Source organism: Dendrobium catenatum, unplaced genomic scaffold, assembly GCF_001605985.2.
Source record: "Dendrobium catenatum unplaced genomic scaffold, ASM160598v2 fragScaff_scaffold_1482, whole genome shotgun sequence".
NCBI lineage: Eukaryota > Viridiplantae > Streptophyta > Magnoliopsida > Asparagales > Orchidaceae > Dendrobium > Dendrobium catenatum.
Window position 1 is genome coordinate 290,843 of NW_021319944.1, and position 21,279 is coordinate 312,121.

At 36.4% G+C, this 21,279-nt stretch overlaps 2 protein-coding genes across 2 annotated transcripts in view; one reads left to right on the forward strand and one right to left on the reverse strand.

Annotated features, from left to right (window-relative positions):
* Nucleotides 1-7,078: 7,078 nt before the first annotated feature.
* On the forward strand, nt 7,079-10,082 carry LOC110097451 (RNA demethylase ALKBH9B). The gene is made up of 6 exons (XM_020823825.2): nt 7,079-7,280; nt 7,383-7,901; nt 8,227-8,312; nt 8,391-8,701; nt 9,096-9,167; nt 9,257-10,082. Exons 1-6 carry the CDS (start codon nt 7,130-7,132, stop codon nt 9,897-9,899), a joined length of 1,782 nt encoding a protein of 593 aa, XP_020679484.1. The 5' UTR covers nt 7,079-7,129; the 3' UTR covers nt 9,900-10,082.
* A 1,752-nt stretch (nt 10,083-11,834) lies between these two features.
* The window catches only part of LOC110097447, a 28,368-nt gene continuing 18,923 nt past the window's right edge, over nt 11,835-21,279 (reverse strand). The window contains exons 12-14 of the mRNA XM_020823821.2: nt 18,217-18,246; nt 18,075-18,129; nt 11,835-12,135 (exon numbers count right to left, since the gene is read on the reverse strand). Of these exons, the coding sequence (XP_020679480.1) occupies nt 12,098-12,135; nt 18,075-18,129; nt 18,217-18,246 (123 nt within the window). The 3' untranslated portion in view covers nt 11,835-12,097. The remainder of the gene's footprint in view (nt 12,136-18,074; nt 18,130-18,216; nt 18,247-21,279) is intronic.

Here is a 21,279-nt window from a genome sequence, read left to right on the forward strand (position 1 = left end):
GCGCGAAGATTGGGCCGGTACGGACGACGGCGCGGCGGCGGTCAGACACGCGTCGTCCGTTGGAGAGCTCGCGCGGTTTCACTAATCCGAGTCAGCTCGGGCTCATCGCCGTTCGATCTTCTATACCGAAGAGCCAACTGTGATGATCAAATCCCATTTTCCGATCACGCAAAGAAAAATCAGATGGCGGAAGGCTCATCCGCGGTTTTGAACGTACGGACAAGATCAAGCCAGACTGCAGTTTGAGCCATGGGATTGAATACACGTCGGATCAACGCGCGGAACGATGCAATCAGATATGTTGATCGAAAGATCAACGGACCAAATAGGGCTCCATTCATGCAGCCAGCGAACCGAGCCCTAGAACCTATTTTGAGCCCGTTTTGGCGATCCAGATGACGAAATGTTTTGAAATTTTAAATCCAGATTAACATAGTGAATAGAAATTTTGGGGACTATTTTATTTTACTTAAAACAAGTTTAATAAAAAGCTATTTAGACTAGTGTACCTAGCTCTAGGGTTTCGGTTTTCACCTTGATTTTTGGACGGATTGAACCGTTAAATGGATGGTTGAGCTTGTAGACTGTCCACGATTAAGTTCCTAGTTGAATCCAAGCTCTGACGCTCCACGAATCGCCTGGAATAAGCTTTGAACGGAATTGAGCTTGAGTTCGCAGGAATGTACTCGCCGGCGGGGTTTGATGGCCGGGTTTGAGTGGGCAAATATTGAGGAATCTCTGGGAAGCCCAATGGAACAGAGATTCAAGCTGGATGAGCTCTAGAGAGGTGAGAGAATGCTAGGATTCGAATGAGAGGCTCTAGGGCATCTTTTTCCTATTCAAACGTCCCCAGGTGGTTTTGGATGGCTATGATCGACTAGCTGGGTTCCCAGATGCCGCCAAGTGTCCCTGGGAGTGGTTGGAAAGCTGGGAGTAAGGACATCACAAGGACATCCTACATGGAAAGGGTGTTTTGTCCTCTATTTAGACACATGGAGAGATAGGGACCTTTGGATCTAGATCCAAGGGTCATGATGAGCTTTAGGAAGGTTCTAGACCTTAACTAATCTGCTGAATTGATTTGGGTTTAAGTTTAACAAATTTGATTAAGGATTTTAGCCATTTGGAAGCTTCTTTGACCACCCATTGACTGTTTGACTAGTCAATGGGTCAATGCATGCTGAGGTGGCAAATGGGAAGGGTTAATATGCTAGGTTGGAGGCCTTAAAGAGGGCTGAACTAACTTGAGCCAAGCCACTTAGATAATTGGAGGTTCGTTGACCAAGCATTGACTGGTCAACTAAACACTTTGACTGCTGAGGTGGCAGTCAAATGGCCTCAAGGATTTGTTAGATTAAATCAAAACCAAATCCAAATGAAGGGTTCAAGGTTTGGGTTTTATATGTGGCTTGGAATGGGTTTGACCCAACTCATAGAGTCGACTTGGTTAACTCTAAATGGGTTTGATTGGATAGAGCTTAGAGCATGGTCGAGCCATGGTTAGAGTTAGTTTTGGAGCTTTGAAATGGATTCAATGGGTTGAATGGGTTAAAATAACCCATTAAAGCCTTAAGGGAAATTTGAGTCAACCTAGGTTGACTGGGTCAACCAGGTTGACTCAAGGGATGGGTCTGGGCTAGATAGGTATGATGCAATATTTGGAGTCTGGTATATATGGTTTCAGGATTTAAATAGGCCACTTGGGTGAAAAGGGCCTATTTGGGCCTTTAATGGGCTTTAGGGTTGATTTTGGTTGATTTGGTCAACCAGGTTGACCCAGGGTCTGGAATCAGGCTCGACAAGTTTGAAATGATATTTTAAGACCAAAGAGAGTGATTTCCTGGCCTAGAGAAGTCATTTGGGTTAAAACGCCTATTTGGACCCTTAAAGGGCCATTTAGGTCAACTGTGTCGACTTGGTCAACCAGGTTGACCCAAGGCCTGGAAATGGGCCCAATAGGTTTGGTTTGAAATTTGAAATTTGCTAGAAGTGGTTGCACCCAATTTGGAGGTCGTTTGGTTTGAAATCCCTATTTAAGCCCTACAGGAGTATTTTGATCATTTTGGGCTCATGCCCACTGAGAGCTGAGATGAGTCCAGAAAAATCCAGTTTATCGATCAACACATCAGAATTAATGGTCTGGAAGTGACTAGAGGCTTTGGTGAAGGCTCTAAAGTCAAAATCCACTGGATGGCAGGTCTAGTGGCATATGCCGTAAATATTTGAAGGTTTTACCGCCTTTGGATTTAGATTTAGATTCTGAGGTTAGAGACCTCAGAATGGGCTCAAATTTGGAGGGTTGCCTCCAGAGACATGTCCCATCAATATACAACTGACAGACTCTGAATCGGAGGTCATTTGATTGGTTTTTGAAGTGTTTGAAGATTTGCTGAAAAAGGTTCTTAGGACTTGCCCTTTTAGCATTGGATTTGGGTCTGGATTTTGGATTTGATCTGGGTTTTGAGTTTGATAGATTAAGTTTGAATTATCCAAATCATTTATAATCATTTAGGGAATTATAAATGATTAGATATGTTTAAAGCTAGATCAAAGGTAAGATCTAAAATTGAACTGGAGATTAAGATCTGAATGGGTTTAAAGTCTGGATTTGATTGAAGTTTGAGTTGAATTAAGGTCTAGGCAGCTCCTAGGGTCTAAGAAGATCATAGGGTTTGAATCTAGGAGAGTATTAGGGTCTAGAATGGATCCTAATATCTGGATTGGTCTGGAAGCATCCTAGGGTCTAGAGTAGATTGGTCTGGATTGATGTAGGGTCAGGATTGATATGGAGTCTCGATGGGTCCCTAGTGACCTCATACAAAAATGAGGTCAACAATATGATAATTGTTCCTTATAGTGAGACAAGAAAATCTCCCAATAGGACCGACTGACGAAAATCACTCTACAACCTTCAAATCTTAATTTCTCTTTTCTCTCTCCTCATTTTTTCCTCTTTTTTGTCACATAACAAGTCTCTATTAAACGAATTAAAGGGATAATGTCATGTTAATGGATTATGTAGTGCATTTAGATATTTAAAATAAAATATTAATATAATTATATAATTTAATCAATTTTCAATATAGAATTCTAGCATTTTGAGAAATAATTAATATTCTAGCTATCATTTTGTTATATTAGTAAGGCAGACAATAATTAATATGCTCTTTCTTTTCCTTAAATATGATTTCAGTCATTTTTGATATGCTCAAAGCTCCAAAAGAATAATTTATTTTTAATGCAATGTCTTATCTAAAATCTTTCTTTCTCATTCTCCAAATTATTGCATCTGAAAAAAATAGTGTCCCCATTGAGCATGCAGAGATAAACTGCTAAAATGGTGTTTTTTTTAAACAAAACTAATATATTAAGATAAACAAAAAAGGTTACAACATCAATTGACCAAAAGTAAAAAAGAAAGAAGGCAAAATACAACCCAAAAGAGGGCTCAGTAATCGGCCGAGGCTCCCAGTATCCCCGAAGCCTTGCACGGACCATCCATTAAGGTGAAGATAGCGCCCAATATCCAACTAACTCTAAGAACAACACCAAAGGTTGCCACCAGCTCGACGACAAGGACACGAACCTCAGCCACATCATTGCCCCATAAACCAGCGCACCACCCAAGCGACCAAATGACCAGAAAGCCAATCCCGCAAAAATAAAGGGAAAAATACAGTATACATAAAAATTATCTTTTTCTCCGGCCCCTTCCACAAAATCTCCCACGATAAGCAACCTAGCTGACAAGCCTATCATGAACCAGAGTAAAATCGTTTCTAGGATCATAATCACCGCAAAAATCCGGAGAAACCAAGCCACAATCCGAAAAGTCGAATTTAGATTCAAATTCAGACGACCCATGTAGCCAATCCACATGGTTCCTAATATCAAATCCAGAATTATCACCCAAACGATTGACCATAGTATGTGTGTAGCAACAAAATTATTAGAACACACCGAATTTCCATTCATTTTATCCACCCGCACACACTCAGCATTATTGTCCACATTCACAGCCGGTTTACACGAAACCTCGACACCAAGCGACGAAGCTGTCGAATCATCAATCACAGCCACAACAACGCAACTATCCACAACATTACTAATATTAACACCAACATGAGTAATAAAGGGAGCCGAAACCACCCCAACCTCATTACCAGGTAAAACATCACCCCCAACCCATCAAAAGAAGCCATCGGAATAGGGGACCCCATAGCATCAGGAGAACAAACCGGAGATTCAATAGAGGGCAAGGCATCAACCTCCACAGCATTAATAGCAATATCACAATTCAAAACCCGTAGAGCCGAAGGAACTTCACCATTTACCACATTATTATCACATAGAGGGACAGAGTTAACAATCGGGATAGAAGAAATAACAGGGATACCAGAATTCACTAAGGGATTAGAAACAGAGTCCACCGACGGTGGAGCCGAGACCACAACCGGACGTAAATTAGGAAATAGCTTAGAACATTCCGACTTCTTATGAACCACATCCTTACAATGCTGACAGAAGTTGGGCACACCTTCAAAAACAACTCTTTGAACATACCCAAGTTTCTCCGGACCCAGCCAAAAAGATTCAGGATAGGTTTTAAAAATATCAATTTCAACAAGAATACGTGCGACTGAGGGACGCGAGCCAACACCCGTGGCATTGTCGGTTTGAATCGGGCAACCAAAAATAGAACCCAACCCAAAGAGAATACGAGAAGAAAAAAGGTGAGGACGCAAACCCGAAAAGGAAATCCATACAGGGACCGTCGGCGACTCCTCCGAAAGGTCCAGGAGAGGCGACCACTTAATAACTTTCATGAAACAGCCATAAACGAAGTAGGAACGATGAGCAAAAACCCTACCATAGTCAAGATCATTTCAAAGCTTGATCAGAACATTTGAGTGATCCAACAAAGTAACAGAAAAATCACCGGATAACTTAAGATTGAAAAAAAAACCTACGGATTGAATCCAAAACTGGCCGCTTAAGGGGAAATTTCCCCACCAAAGCAAACTCAAAACTCAAAAGGTTTAGCAAGATGCAAAAATTCTTCTTCCGAAAACCACAACGCTGGCATACCTCGAATCGTAGAGATGCGAAAATTCGAAAAACTCTTCGAATCAACAAAACCAGACAACACATATTTGAAGGACTTGGAGTGCTTACCCTCAAGAAAGCCAGGATCCAACCTTTTATTCGCCATGAAAAACAAGGATATCGAGGACGGAGGCGAAGGCGGCTAGGGTAAAAGCCCTAGCGAATAGGGAAAAACCCTAGCAGACGACTGGCGTGAAACATAATTTTTTGACATGTTATTGAGTGATTATTACTAAAATGGTGCTTTCTCTTACTATTTTCTCTTATTCAGTTCTTACTTTCTTAATTAAAAGAGTTTTGAGAAATTTAAATGACTTTCTAATTTGTTTTCAGTTTTACTATTTTGCTCCTTCAGATTATTTTCATGACTTGCATTTGTTTCGGAAATGGGGAATTGAATCAGATATGAATTCTATTTTTTCTTCCCAAAATTGAGTGATATGAGGATGCCATGTCATCGAGTGGATCTATTCGAACCGGTTCAGCCAATCAAATCCACCTGCTCTCTATTGTTATATGTTATTTCTTTCTCTTATTGTAATTTGTAGTTTTCTTTAATAATTCCCTCTCAAGAGACCTTGAGGTGGCCTTACTCTATAAATATAGGGCTTTCTTCTCTCTTATATTCAGATTTTGAGATTTAGATAAGTTACAAAAAAAAAAAGCCAAGTTGTTCTAGTTTCTTCTGTATCTTGAACTTCTTCAGATGATGTTCGCTTACTTCTCCTCAACAAACTCTTTCTTCTTCTCCTCTATCCAGCGTATTGTCATAACATACAATTTGCCATTTGTTAGAAGCACTATTAGTGGAATGAATGAACAAAACATAATTAGTTCGATCTATAATTTGTTACAATCGAATTAGAATTATTGTTGTTTCAATTTAGTTGTTTGTTGGATGTGGAATGCAAAAATTTTTCATCCTAAATTAGTCCTAATTATCAATCTAATTATCATATTACTATGTTGGGTGGAATCACTAAAAATATGAATCATTTTACTATTATTTTGAATGTGGTTATAAAGATAAGAGATGTGATTACCCAAAAAGAATAGTATCTTCCAAAGGAGCAATTACTTTAAAAATTATATGTGAAGATATGTAATCTTTTGAGATTGCTTAGTGAAATCCTAGTCGATAATTAGCTAGGCGTGGAGGTAGGCTAATTTTGAAATTTGGCCGGACCACATAAAAATATTGTATCTCGTCTCTTTTTTATTTTTCGTAGGGCTTGTGTTACTTGTGTAATTCTGTGTTCCAAGCAGGTTCACCACTAAGGGTATGTTTGGGATAGCTTTTTTACTGCTTCTTAAAGCGGATTTCTAGTATAAAAATTTTAATTTTTGTACTAGAAAGAAGCTTTATGAAGCATGAAGAAAATCGTCCTAAACGAAGCCTAAGTTTCAAGTGTGTTATAAGAACTTTAAGAGTGTTTTTATGCAAAATGATTCACAAATAATAGATTATATATATATATAAGTATATTTGTCTGAATAAAGCTATTATGAGGTACATTTAGGCATCATTTGGAGCCGCTTCTTACTGCTTTAAGAAGCAGTAAGAAAGTCGCTCCAAATGAAGCCTTAGTGCTTTGTTTGAGACGGTTTTCTTATTGCTTCTCAAAGCAGTTTTTTAGTACAAAAAAAAATTCACTAAAAAGTTATTTTAAGAAGCAGCAAAAAAGATGTCTCAAACGAAGCCTAATCAAATTTCCTTATTTTTATATTTGTATAAGTACCACCAAATTCTTCTATATTTATATTTCAAGAACATATATCTTCATATTTACTTTAATAATGCAATAATTTTTAATCACATTAAAAATATCATTAATTTTAATTTATGAAATGTATTTTCTTATGAATAATTTTAAGATATTTTAGACACTAATCTATTATTAAAATAAATAACACTCCAGTGTTATTTGTGTAAATCTCTCAGTAAAAAACGATACGCCATTTTCGTATGCTGAGGGATGTTTAAACTTCTTTTTCGCTTGATCGCGCAGAGAGGAAGAGAAAGATGGAAGTGGATCCCTTCCTCCAAAGCTTTGATTCATCCGATCTCCAGATCGCGAAGGAGTTTCTCACGAATTGGCTGCCCTTCCTAACCAAGGATCTCTGCGAGGGGTGCGCGGCCTCTCTTCTTGACCGAATCCAATCACTCAGTCCAGGTGCTGGCATACGATTTTGCTCCATTTTCGACTTCTTTCTCCTCTTTTATAGTTTATCGTTTCCTTCTCCTCTGACTGGTTATGAGTCTCGGTTTTGTGCAGTAGATGAGCAGCGTAGGTACGACCCCGGGGAAGAGGAGGTTGATGGCGGAGGGGAGGAATCGGGCTTAGGTGCCGGCGAGGAGAGATCGAGTATGGCTGTAGGGGCTGATGAATTCTGTAGAGCTTCTACGGATGGATGGGAGCATATCAAGGCCACGGGTTGGGATACAGATCCGGCGACGGAATCGCCTAAGGTGCGTATGTCCTGGGCAGATGAATTGGAAGAAGAGGAAGAAGAGGAGGCGAGGAAGAACAGTTTGGAGGATGAGATGGAGGAAGGAAAGGGAGAGATGAGGATGAAGAAAACCGAGCTTTCTAGAGAGCAGAGAGAACGGATACGATTTTCAAGCGTTGGAAGGAAGAAGGACTTTGTTTGCCTTGAGAGGATAGATGGAAAGATAGTGAATATTTTGGAGGGTATTGAACTGCATACTGGTGTTTTTAGTGCCGCGGAACAGAAGAAGATTGTGAACTTTGTGTATGAACTGGAAATGAAAGGGAGGAACTATGAGCTGGACGGTAAAAATACTTCTCCAAAGGTTTATTTTTCTGTTAAATGGAATATTTTCAATCTAGAAATCTGAATCCAAAGCCTCAATGCTTAGGTTTCTTATTCCCTTCAAATTTTAATTTTTTCTCTTATGTGGAAAATGTCATGTGCTATTCTCTTCATTGTTTTGTCTACAAACTAGTTTCTTTTGTATTTTTCATGGGAGTCTTCTCATGCTGATCGTCATATATTGTCATGAAAAGCTTATTATGATTCATTTTTGTTTCAAAAATTAAGTACCTTTATATTGAAAATCTATTTCTGTTGACCAAATTTCAATATAAATTCCTGCAGAGCAAACATATTCCGAAGAATCTGATTCCAGAAATTATTTGCGCGAAGCAAGTTCCACAATCCAATTTGGATGTTGTTATAACAATGTGATTCTACTATCACCTTCCTTATTATTCTTTCACGAATCTCCAAAATGTATATATTAACTGCCATATTCATGACAGAAACAAAATGAAAATCCTTCGGGCATCCTTCGCAATTCAACAGCTAATCCTATACCAAATATCTTCAAGCTTATGATAAAAAGGTTGATTGGATGGCATGTGATGCCTGTGTCTTGTGTACCTGATAGCTGCAGTGTTAATATCTATGAACCTGGCTATTCTGTGCAACCTAATATTGAGAGCCATGATTTTGTTCGTCCATTCTGCACAGTTTCATTTTTAAGTGAGTGCAATATGGTTTTTGGATTCAACCTGCAAGTTGCTGATGCAGGGGAGGTGAAGGGATCAGCTCCAATCCCACTTCCAGTTGGGTAAGTATGTTTAATATATTTGTATGGTGATTACTTTATTAATATGTTTTGTAGTAGGAATTGAAATCAACTGTTTTTGTATTAATCTATTGTAAATGTGGTGTAAGTTTAGATCTGAGTTTAAAAAAAGTGCAGAAAACATTGAAAGGGATTTTTTTTTTTTTTTGAGAATTTTCATATATGAAAATCTCTTCTGATGATCAAAATAAGGAGTTGGTTTAAGCACCTTTTAGCAGTAAATTGCAGTTTGCCCCTTTGTGTACTTGATATTGTTTTATTTTTGTGCTTAAAAACTTCTTGTAATGAATAATTTGATGTATTTATCACTACTTACCTCATTGTTTTAGATTTTTTGTGAGTAAGATTACTATCTTATAATATTAATCTTTTTTAGGTCTGTGATCGTTTTAAATGGTAATGGAGCTAATATTGCAAAGCATTGGGTACCAGCAGCCCCTTCTAAAAGGTGATGTCAATCATCCTTAGTCCCATTCTCAGATCGAAATATAAGCTCAAATGCATCTTGTTCTAATTTTTCAAGATCGATATGTGCAGGATATCTATTACTTTTAGAAAAATGGCTGAGAATAAACGGCCACTTGGGTTTAGGCTCGAGCCAGATTTACAAAATATCCAACCATATGATTTAGGTTCAGCCACCGAGTCCCAAACTGAGAACAAGGAAAAGGAGTCTTTTGTTGAGATCAGAACAATGGGGAGAGGGAAGAAGTTCAATGGAAGATCTAACGGACCGAGAGGTCGACGAAATTTCAGGAATGATGGAGCTTCTGCTTCTGTATTCGATCGAATAACTCCTGCAAAGAAATTATCTCATTCATCAGCTGATGCAGACTTTACAAGAAATCATAGTACTGCAGAGAGAGCAAGGAATTCCAAATCTTTCTTTGCACCAGAATATGAAGCAGATTTACAAGATCATCCAGATGAGACTGAAGAGCTTCAGGAGAGAGTTCACCATGGTTGGATGAATGAAGAGGGTGGCCATTATGATCGGAATAAGTTCTCGAATGACAGGAGTGTTCGAATGGAGCAGAAGCGGATCATCATAACTCGTAATATAGACAGAGAAGATGATTCCTTCAGCAGGAGAAGTCCTGAGTTTAACCCAGTTCATGCTCCTCAGGTAAGAATCAGAACCCTTAAGAACCATCAAAGAAGGGTGAGGATGAACCAGTAATTCTACTACCATGCATGGCTGTGTCATCACAAGGAGATCCATTAATGTTGAGTGAGTTTTCTCTTGTGAAATAGCCATAATTTGATGTGGTTGATCATCATATTCATTGTTATTTAAACAAAGCTATCGCTTGGTGGATCATCAGAATCATTATTATCCAATTATGCAATTAATTTTGAACAAGCAGAAATGAATTTTTTTTATTTCAATCTAACTTATTTAGCCCAAAAAATATAGATTTTAATAGCTTTTATAAAGTTGTTACTAATAATATGCCAAGTATCTTTGAAGAATTGAGATATTATTCTGTGCAATGTCTGAACGTATCCGGAGGTTAATCCAGACGCACCATATCATCCAATGCATTATACATTGGGTGACATAGCGCATTTGAATCAAATTCCGGATGCGTCCGGTGGACACCGCACGTAATAATTTTCCTAGGCTTAGAGACTTTGGAGAAATGACGAAGAGAATCAACTCTAGAAACAATAGAGGATACAAGAGAAAGGGAAGCGATGAGAAACTCAAACCCTATATGAGTTTTTTTTTTTCAAGCCAATATTCAGTTCACTCAATCTGATTCAAGATTGAATCAATTTTAGTACTAAGATAAATTAATCTTTAATAATCTCGTTAATTTTGCTGGAGCAATCCTTAACCAAACTTAAAATTCTGCGACGATCAAAGTGAGCCATACTAAGCCAAAATATTATTCGATCAAGTTGAAATATAAAGATATACTTAAAAAATTAATTAATTTATTGGGACGCTATTAGGCTGGATAGAAGTTATAGCTTAAAATAAATTTTGAATATTACGATTTATAATATTTTTTTAGTCAAATTTTTATTTTTTTACTTTTAAATAACTGAAAACAACAGATGTTATTATCTATTTTTCTCCCAAAAAAAAATATTTGTAATATCAATAATATTTTTTTCTTCCCCAATAATAACTTTACAAATATCTTTCAAAAAAGCTATCGCAGTCCCATAAAGCCCTAAATGTAACATCTCAGCAATGTGCCTGGGCAGTAAGTAATACATTAAGATAATCATCCCAGAAGCTGAAGCAATATTTAGACTTCGTTTGAGACAGTTTTCGTATTATTTTTCAAAACAGTTTTTTAATATAAAATTTGTAAATATATAAAATTTTTGTACTAAAAAGTTGTTATAAAAAGCCGTCCCAAACAAAACCTTAGGCTTCATTTGGAACGACTATTTTAAAGTTGTATTAACTATTTAGAAACAATATAAAAGTTGTTTTAAACATAGACTTATTATAGCTGCTGTCATTATATATGCCATCTGCTCCATACATCCATATGACAACCAAATCTTCATATTAAAGAGGATTTATTTGGTAACCCTAACACTAATATTTCAGTAGAGGTGTCAATATTTGACATGACCCGAAAATCCGATTCGAACCCGATCCGAAAATTTCGGGTTAGGATTCGGGTTCAACATTTTGACCCATTTCAAAAATCGGGTCAGGTTCGGGTTAACCCTTTGACCCAAAATTGACCCGAAAGTGACCCGATTTTGACACAAAAACCTAATTTTGACCCGGCAACCCGAGATTGACCCGGTTTTGACCCGTAAAGAGAAGACTGATCCGTTTTTTACCAAAAAATTTGCAATTTTCTTGTTGGAAACGGGTCATTCGGGTCATATCGGGTTGACCCGGACCCGAAGCGAGTCGGGTTCAGGTCCGGAAAACCGACCCGTTTTTAAAAAATGGGTCGGGTTCGGGTTGACCCGAATAGTGCCGGGTCAGTTTCGGGTTCGACCCAAACCCGACCCGTGACCCGAAATTGACACCCCTATATTTCAGCACCTTGGAAGGCATGGTTGGCATGATAATTGCATGACATTAAAGGTGTGACAAGCAAAATTTTTCACTATGCATGCAAGCAGAACAGCTAAATGCAGAACAAAACTGACCATATTATGCATTCAAACGTTAAAAATATTAGGCAGTGTAAGGAAACCTACATCTGGTTATTTATACATATATCAGTTACTAGCAGCAAACTTTCTTGATTTTTTAGCAGCTATTCTCAGAAGTGGCAGCTGCGTTCTATATATGTATGTTGGAAGAAAGAGGTCTATCTGACATACACAATTCAAGGAAAACGCACCATTCACCTGGTTGGTTAGCGCCAAGTCTGTTATCTGGGAAAAGACTATTTAACGCTGCTGCTTTCTATTAAGCGCTTTTCGACTTCCTGTCAACACAACAGATCAGCACATTTTATTTCCATAATCAGCTTTCAAGTAAATAGAATTTCTAATTTGCAGGATGTGGAGTATCTTATGACCAAATAAGCGACATAAACCTTCTTAGCAACTTGCCAGTTTAATTGTAAAATTTTTATTTTCAACAACAAAATATAACTTCTTCAAAAAGTCCTTTAAAATGGCTTAACAAGCATTCCAGTAGAGAATTTATACTTAAGACTTTTCACGAAACACAATTGCCATTTTGGTTGCTTGAAGTTAGAAAACATAATTAAAAAAATAATTGAATTTATTAAATTCATCATTTGGTTGGATAAAGCAGACACTAACATCTATTTTAGACTTCAGATATCTCCTCAAAACATCTCATCTAATTACATCATCACACTCAAAATGGGTGTAAATAAAATCATCATTTTCTAAATCATATTTCATGTCCAAAAGACTCAGACTTCGTTTGGGACGGCTTTCTTACCGCTTCTTAAAGCAGCTTTTTAATATAGAAATTAATTTTTTTTAATTAAAAACCTGTTTTAAGAAGCCGCAAGAAAGCTGTCCTAAACGAAGCCTAAATGGGTCCTTGTAAAAGCATCTTAATGCCTCCACATCAGAAGTATCTTAGAAGGAATGAATAGGCCATGTTTTTTTATAACGAGTCCACCATGAACATCAAATCTATCCCTCACGATGTCCTCAATAAGGCAAAAAACTAAAGTATCTAATGCAACCTATAATGGGCTTTGGGATTGGTAATGATGCATGGGCATGGTATTGTGGATATGAGGTTCTTCCACACACATTACATATCTTAACCAAAGCCTTCTGTCAACATCACTGCCCCGTTGGATTGCCTGTTGGAACTTAGGGCCAGTCTAAATGATTCTACAATAAAACGATTTTGGTTACAACCTTTTCAAAATATACTTTCCTCTATCAAGAACCTAACCCATAGTGTAGAAGACTAAATTGAAGTTGCTCCTCCGACCTTCAAAGCGACCAAGTTATTTTTCTTAAAGTTTAAACTGGATGCATCGCCAATGCGGACATACGGACTCCTTCAAACCAGCACTACGCATTGAATTTAATTCATGCTACTTTATCTTAAAAATTCACCAAGTCTGAGAAATTATCTTAACTATATCTCGTGTTATGCACAAATTCTAGCCTCATTATTTTTAGTTGACCACTCTTTCTTCGTGATTTTCACATTCTAAATTTTATTTACTCCACAATTTGACCCTCCATTGCACATGCACAAAGCATTCAATTCTTCTTCTACAATCTTACCTCCATAGGTACTAATACCATTGTTCGACTAATATAATCATTTCACTTTATCATTCCTTCTTCTGTATATGCATTTTAACATTTTTATTTTACGCATGATCAGCTTGGCTTTTAACAACTTCTACGCTCATATTCACATAGCATAATTGATCTAACTTATAAAATTACCTTCAAAATATCTAGGAACTCTTTTCTTACACTCATGAACCCCTTCTTCATTTTAATCACCTAACTTTAGCTCCAATAAATTCATACTTTTTATTAATGCGACAGCAAAAAAACTACATGTTATCATTTCATTTCTTGAATAGACAAACAAACCTTAATTTCTCTTGAGTTGACCTTGCCATCATTGGCCTTCCTCTTGTGAATAATTTAATGCTTTATGAATACTTGATTTTGCAATGTAAGAAGGTTGAGTTTGACCTTTACACCAGAGAATCACATTTTGGAGAGGCTACAAGCAAATCCTATATTCCCTTACTTTAATAAAGCATGGGAACTTCCATAAGGTTTTCATATCATATCGGGTACGTTTAAAGATAATTCAAACTATCAAACACTAAAAAATTGAAGATGTGTTGAACACACTACACATTTTGTCAAATTATAAAATCCATAGCACTACTTGAACAATCTTCAATATGATACAAGCATGTGATGGGCAGATTCTAGACATGAAATGTCACTCTAAGGGATCATTAAAAAATGGACGCAATTATTTGAAAAATAGATGTCAAGTTGTTGAAAAAGTAACTTTCTCAAAAGTTGTTTTGGCGTCATATTGTTTCTTATTTGGGAAAAAATTGGACATCAACATTTTTACAGCTACCTCAGTCTAGCAAATCTTGTTCTAAAAATAAAAATAGTAGCTAAATAGATGCAAGAAAATAATTTGAAAAATAAAGCATTGAAAAAAATATCCCATACTCCATCTTTTTCACATTTTCTAATATTGCTGCGCATTTTCCAAAATTTTGCACATTATTCGCTTTCTCTCTCACTTTTCATGTCTAGCTCTCATTGCCACTTGAACCATTCCTATGATTTGAGCTTAGCGCTATAATTACAAAAAATTTATCTTTGGACATTTATTACAGACTTTGATATTGAACAATATATATAGATGATCACACGTTCCAAAAGCACATGCATTAAAATTTTCAAGAATTTTCATGGTCAAGCTTGCATCATGTCGCTGTGCTGTGTTGTCTCCTAATCCTGCATTGGTTTTCACCTAATCCAGATTAAAGCATACGTTACACAATCACCTCTCATCGCTCCATGTAATCTAAGACTCTGATGCCAATAAAGAAACATAAAGGGGTAGAATGATGAGAGACAGATGTTATTTGAGACTTTTGAGTTAAAGCCACTGACACAACAGAAAAGAAGTGAAAAAATATCTTAGAGGAAGCTTGTGTTACATCAATGGCTGATATTGGACTTTCAGTTTACTAAAAATGATTACATGATTTTAGGCGAGTTGAACAAATACAATGCAATCAAAACTTTAAAAAATGCCCAAAATCTATTATAATTGAATAATCCATATTCAACTTTAAAAACAAGTAAACCTTCGATACAAATGATATAAATCATTTATAAACCATAGGACACTATTTAAGGAAATAAATAGCAAATAAACAAGAGAAACAATGTTGACAACTCCTTAAATATTTAACAAATGGTAACTTTAGCTTAATGGAAAAGTATAATAAATTTTGTAAGTAAAAAATAATACATATATACCTTATCCTCTTCATCATCTTACGTGATGCTAACTTTTAGCGGACAATATTCTGATGCAAGCAAAAATTTGGGAAGGGCCCCAAATTTTTGCAAGCAAAAACTAAACTCTTCCTAGGATAAGAAGATACATAAAATACTAAGAAAACACCTTTTATATCATAAAAATATACTTACAAGACACTTACAAAAGGACTTACAAACTTTCAAAACATAAACTCCTAAAACTGCATTTCAACCGTTGAGAAGAGGGATACAGGTGGGGTGGTCACTTGCGGATAGAAGAAACAGATTAGAAGACTAGACGAAGTATAGCTCGCAAGCTATAGAGAGGAGAGGAAGGTGAAGGACATAGCTCGCAAGCTATTCTAAAGAAACCCGGTTTTATCCAAAAATCATCATCACAACAACTTTTTTTGACAAAAAACACAACATATTTATAGGAGAGAAAGGGGAGACAAACAGCCACTTGAAACCAATTAATTAAGGGGAAGAGGAAGGCCAAAAGACATACAAGGACAGCAGCTGAAAAACCACCCAACATGCCAAATACATCCACAAAAGACAGCAAGGAAAGCCACGGGAAGCACAACCAATTAAGGGGAAGAGGAAGGCCAAAAGACACCACAACAACCCCCATAAACTGCACAGAAAACAGGGAGAAAAAGCCACGGGAAACCCAGCCAGCAAGCCATGGGAAAGCAGCTAGAGAGGGACCCGAGGAAACAACACAGGAAACGGGGCAGGGGATTCACGGGAAAGCAGCCAGGGATAAATCCCAAAAGACAACTAGCCATAGCTTTTATTCTCAAAGAAGAAATCAAAGAGACATAAGAATGGGAAGAGGTAGCATAGGGGAGGAAATCAAGGAGTCAAAGGCAAGGGGGGAATGATCCAAATAAAGATAATTTATGAGCTAGGAAGTGCAATTATACCTCCAATTAATGAGCTAAAACATCAGCTCAAATATTTATGAGCTAAAAACTAAGTAGAACCCAACTTTTTTAGCTCAAAACCAAGCATCCAAAGCCCACCCGAGAGCAACCAAGGCCCCAAGCTCATCAGTTATAGTTATATGCTTGATAAATACAATATAATAACTTTCAAAACCTTTTTTTGAAATTGCGCAATATGAGGCTCGCCTTGAGGCCCGCCTTTGCGCAATTCCAGTAAAAAACGCCTCAATGCTTATGCCTCGAGTTTTTTTTATGAGGCTTGCGCCTCAATTTGGTTGAGGCCCGCCTTGAAGCCCGCCTCGCCTCCCTGGCATGAGGCTTACGCCTCACGCTATATATATTAAAACTTACATAAATCTTGAAGCAAATGCCCGACATTGGACTCTATAGGAGAGGAGGAAGGGGAGAGAGCAGTTCATCATAATGATTATTCAAATGAAGAACTCCTTAGTGATGACAGTGCTGATGACTTATGAGTTCTTATGTGATATGTCATTGCTATTTATTTTTGGAAATTAGAATTATATGTTAATGAAAAGAATACTGGGATTTGGGAAAGATAGAATTTTGAATTGAACTATATTTCATGTTGTCTTATTATTGGGATATTTTGATTTCACTTCATATCTCATGTTTTTTTTTTATGTTTTATATTATTCACTCATTAGTATATATTATATAAAAATTTTATCATTTTATGTAACGCAATCTTTTGATTTTGAGGAGGCTTACGCCTCAAAACGCGTTGAGGCTTACGCCTCGCCTCACGAATGAAAAACGCCTCAATACCCAAATACGCAATTTTAAACATTGTAACTGAGACATTAGGCCGTTATAATTTAGCTCTATCTTTCCAACAATTTTTATTTTTTTTCCGGTGAGTTCATGTACATTTGACTTTTAATAGGACACAATGGAGAAAAATGATTCATGTAGCCGACCTCACATAATAGGATAAAGGCTTGATGTTTTTGTTGCTGTTGTGGTGAGTTCATGTACATTGCAGGGAAACATGGAGATTAGAACTTACATTTAATATTCTTATCAGCATAAAATGGAATACCAAAAGGAGAACATGGTAAACGAATTCTGACTTCATTTTCCTTCAACCCCACAACTTCATCGTAGGGGCAGTAGAAATATTGATCAAAACATCAGAAGGTTCAACAGTGACAAAATAATGGATGAAAAGGGGTGACTGATGCTTTCCTACATTGTATCAATCTTTTTTACTTTCCCCTCCGTGAACTCTATTTTTATGTTTTTTTCTTATTTTCTTTCTATAACTGTCTATAAGAATTCCATGCATAAACTACTGTGCAGTTTAGGTCTCTTTAATTTGAAGGAATTGAAATAGAGGCAATAAAAGAAAAAAAGAAAATAGAGATGGTAGAAAGGAATTGAATTAAAATTAGTTTTCACACATGTATTTCATTGAGAATAAATTAAATTTAAAAAAAAAAAAGATAAAAACTATATTGATTGGTTAATGAAAAGTTGAGTTTTTGTTTCTTGAGGAGACATGAATCATGGCAAAACCAGGTAAATTTTTCTGCCCAACTTTTTTACTAGGGTTGTGTATGAAATTGTGAATGAAAAAAATGCATTCGATCATACGCCTGAGTAAATCAATTACCTATAAATTATATTCAAATCAAACATTCAATAAGATTGGTAAATACATTCCATCACATCTATTCAAACCAAACATTTTCTTAATGTATTCGAGTGCCAAACCTGGAATTCAAAAACCATTGTGAATGAATAGCAAGAAGAAGCAAAGCAGCTCAAGTCATCACTTCAAACATCATGGTTATATCATAGGTCACTACTCATTGGCAAAGATTCAAAGGAAATGAAAACATCCCTAGAAGAAAACATCTCGTAATGCTGAAATGCTTGAGAAGCTACTAATCTTACGAAAGTGGACAGACCTTTGCATTGAGATGTTGACATCACCACGGTAGCATTTCCAGCACGCGAGCCATCCTACAGGCACAAAGCACATAATGCAGAGAAAACAAAATAAAACAAGTATGGAAAATGGTGCCTTTTGCAGGGGCATGCTGACATTACCACAGTAGCAGTTCCGGCAAATGATCCATCCTGCAGATAAGAAAAGTACAAAAATAATAAAATATTCTATATGAGACGTTTATTCAAATCCTAAGGCCTGAAACAGGGATTAAACTTTAAGTACCTAAAATAGCTATAGGCCATTTGATGAATGCGATCAAAATTAGTGGACTTCACGAATGCAAAGTAATGTGAATGGAGGAAGCAGACCTTAGCTCACTATATAGCTTGCCTAGTTGAGAACAAGGGTCACAAGATTGAATCATGAAAATAAATTTCTTTATTTTTTAAAAGTTAAGGTCATGTGTATGAATGAGAGGAGGAGTGTTTTGGTTCATATTTTAAGGAATAAAGGTGATGCACAATAAAGGAATTAAGTTAATGTGTCATACAATAAGAATTATGGGAGAGAGTAATTGAGCATAGGTTACAATGTGATGCCAATGTATCTCCAAATCAATTTGGATTCATATCGGGTAGGTCCACCATGAAAGTTATACATTTGCTGAGAAGATTGATGGAGAAGTATGGAGAGAGTGAGGATGATCAACCTATGATATTTAATGAGTTACATAAAGCATGTTATAAAGTTCCAAGATAAGTACTCTAAAGAGTTCTAAAAAAAGGAATTAATAATACTTATATTCAAGTCATTAAAGATATGTACGCATGAGTTGTTACTTGTGTTCAAATACAAGGTGGTTTGACCAATTATTTTCCTATTTCAATTGGTTTACACAAGGATCAGCTTTAAGCCCATCTCTTTTTCTTTAGTCATGGATGTTCTTACTAGACATTTGCAAAAGGATTTGTATGTTTTTTGCTGATGATATTCTTCTTGTTGATAAAACTAGAGAGAGAGTTGATGAAAAACTTGAATTATGGAGGTCAACGTTAGAGCCTAAAGGTTTTTATTTGAGTATATCTAAAACCGAATACATTGAGTGTAATTTTAGTAGTAATAGATCTAGAGGCGGGATTGTGACATTGGGTGATCAAGTCATCAAAAAGTGCATGTTTTATATATCTCGGGTCTATTGTTCAAAACGGTGGTGAAATAAATAGGGATATTATTAGTAGAACTAGAGTTTGATGGTTGAAGTGGAGGAATGCATCAGGCATGTTGTGAGATAGAAAGGTACCCCTCAAACTTATGGGAAAATTTTATAAGATGGTGATGAGACTTGCAATACTTTATTGCGCAGAATGTTCGTTAGTAAAGACAAGCATCAATTAAGTTACGGGTTGCAGAGATGAGGATGCTCAGGTGGATGAGCGGCTTTACACTTAAGAGACAAAATGTGAAACGACAAACGAGTACATATGTGAAAAGGTTAGAATAGATTCAGTGATGGATGAGATTAGAGAGAGTTACCTTAGATGGTCTATTCACATGAAAAGTCAACCTTCCAATGACTTGGTTAGGAGAGTAGATGTATTAGATTTGATCTATATTAAGAAAGTTAGAAGTAGACATAAAAAGACTTGGTTAGAAAGTGTTAGAAATGACATGTTTTTATTAAATTTAAATGAGAATTTGACTATTAATATGCAACAATAGACAAAAAAGATTCATCAAGTGGGATAAGGGCTTGTTGTTATTGTTGTTTGTTGTAAGGTCATGTGTATGAAGTACAGATTTTCCATATTCAGTTCATAAATCTAAAAGACCAACCGAGAGAACTTCTCAGATTTTCCCATATTCAGTTCATGAATCTAAAAGACCAACTGAGAGAACTACTGCGAGTATGGAAATGCTATATTAACAGATTCCTTCAGAGAAAACTGCACATGAGGCAAGCATCTATAGTGATTCTGACTTCGTTTGGAACGGCTTTCTTACTGCTTCTTAAAGCGGCTTTTTAGTGCAATTTTTTTAAATTTTGTACTAAATAGCTGCTTTAAGAAGCAGTAAGAAAGTCGTCCCAAACGAAGCCTCTATCATGAAAGACCTACATCAATATATTGATGAAGAGAGATTCAATACATAAGGAATTCAATACAAATGTTCTGGTTACTGAAAACTTTCAAGAGAGAAATAATCACCTATCTTATGGGAGTAGAGCACAAGTGGAAAAGATGCAGACTTTAGTAAAAATAATTTTAGTCTCAAATATTATCTCCATCTCCTTTCTTTTTTACTCTAGATATGAGGTTTTTCAGTGAGAACCAGATTATTGTTTAATGAACCATTGCATTGATTGATTATCAGGGGTTGTACTTCTTCACTAATAGAAATAAGCAGATGCTTGTCGTTATGTCAGTCACTCATCTAGTCAATAAAATCAATCCATGCAACAACGATAGATCTTGTCCAACCAGTTCGGTGATGGTTGCAAATCAAATGTCATTGTTATTGACATGCAATGTCAGATCAAGCTTTCCGATCAAATTTGGATTTGGCTGACCGAAATAGCCAACTAAAAAGAGTCGTGATTAAGAGAATTCATCAACCTAAAAATTGTGGTTCTATACTTAAAATTCATTTGAATTTGATTCTATTCCTTGAATTTGGAACCAAGTATTGTACAAGTGTATGATGTTGATTTGCTCATCCGGAGACTACAGATTGCCATCAAATTTTTCCCTCATTTTGAAATATATTTAAGTGTGAATAGAGTTTGAAATGACAAATTGGCTCTTCACCTTTCTTGATCTCCTTGTTACCTATCTTTTTCACTACGATGTTTCCATAACTCTTGCAAAGATGATTCCAAGAAGCATTGTCCACCTTAAAAGCTCTAATGTTGAAGAGGCAAAGAGTCGATCTGCCCATGAAGAGCTCTAACAATGTACCTATTCCAAGCATGCTCATGATGGCGGTGAAAACAACTATGATGACTTAACCTAAATCTATCTCACTAATTACACCATTGTCCTCAACAACAATGCAACCTTTTGGAGCGCTAGACATGCCAAAATAATAGCAACTGCAACTAACAAGGAAGAGATAATGAGACAGTCCACACGGGTGAATTTAATGATATCATGCAAGTCCAGGTAACTACCAGAAAGTCAGTGCAATTATGGAGATAGTTGACCTGGAGAATGGGATACCTAATA

Bases quoted from the DNA above. Each gene is read 5' to 3' on its own strand.
- LOC110097451 (XM_020823825.2), top strand. From the start codon at position 7,130: ATGGAAGTGGATCCCTTCCTCCAAAGCTTTGATTCATCCGATCTCCAG. The intron at 7,902-8,226 runs GTAAAAATACTT...AAATTCCTGCAG, and splicing joins GAGGAACTATGAGCTGGACG to AGCAAACATATTCCGAAGAA. The intron at 8,313-8,390 runs GTGATTCTACTA...TATTCATGACAG, and splicing joins TTGGATGTTGTTATAACAAT to AAACAAAATGAAAATCCTTC.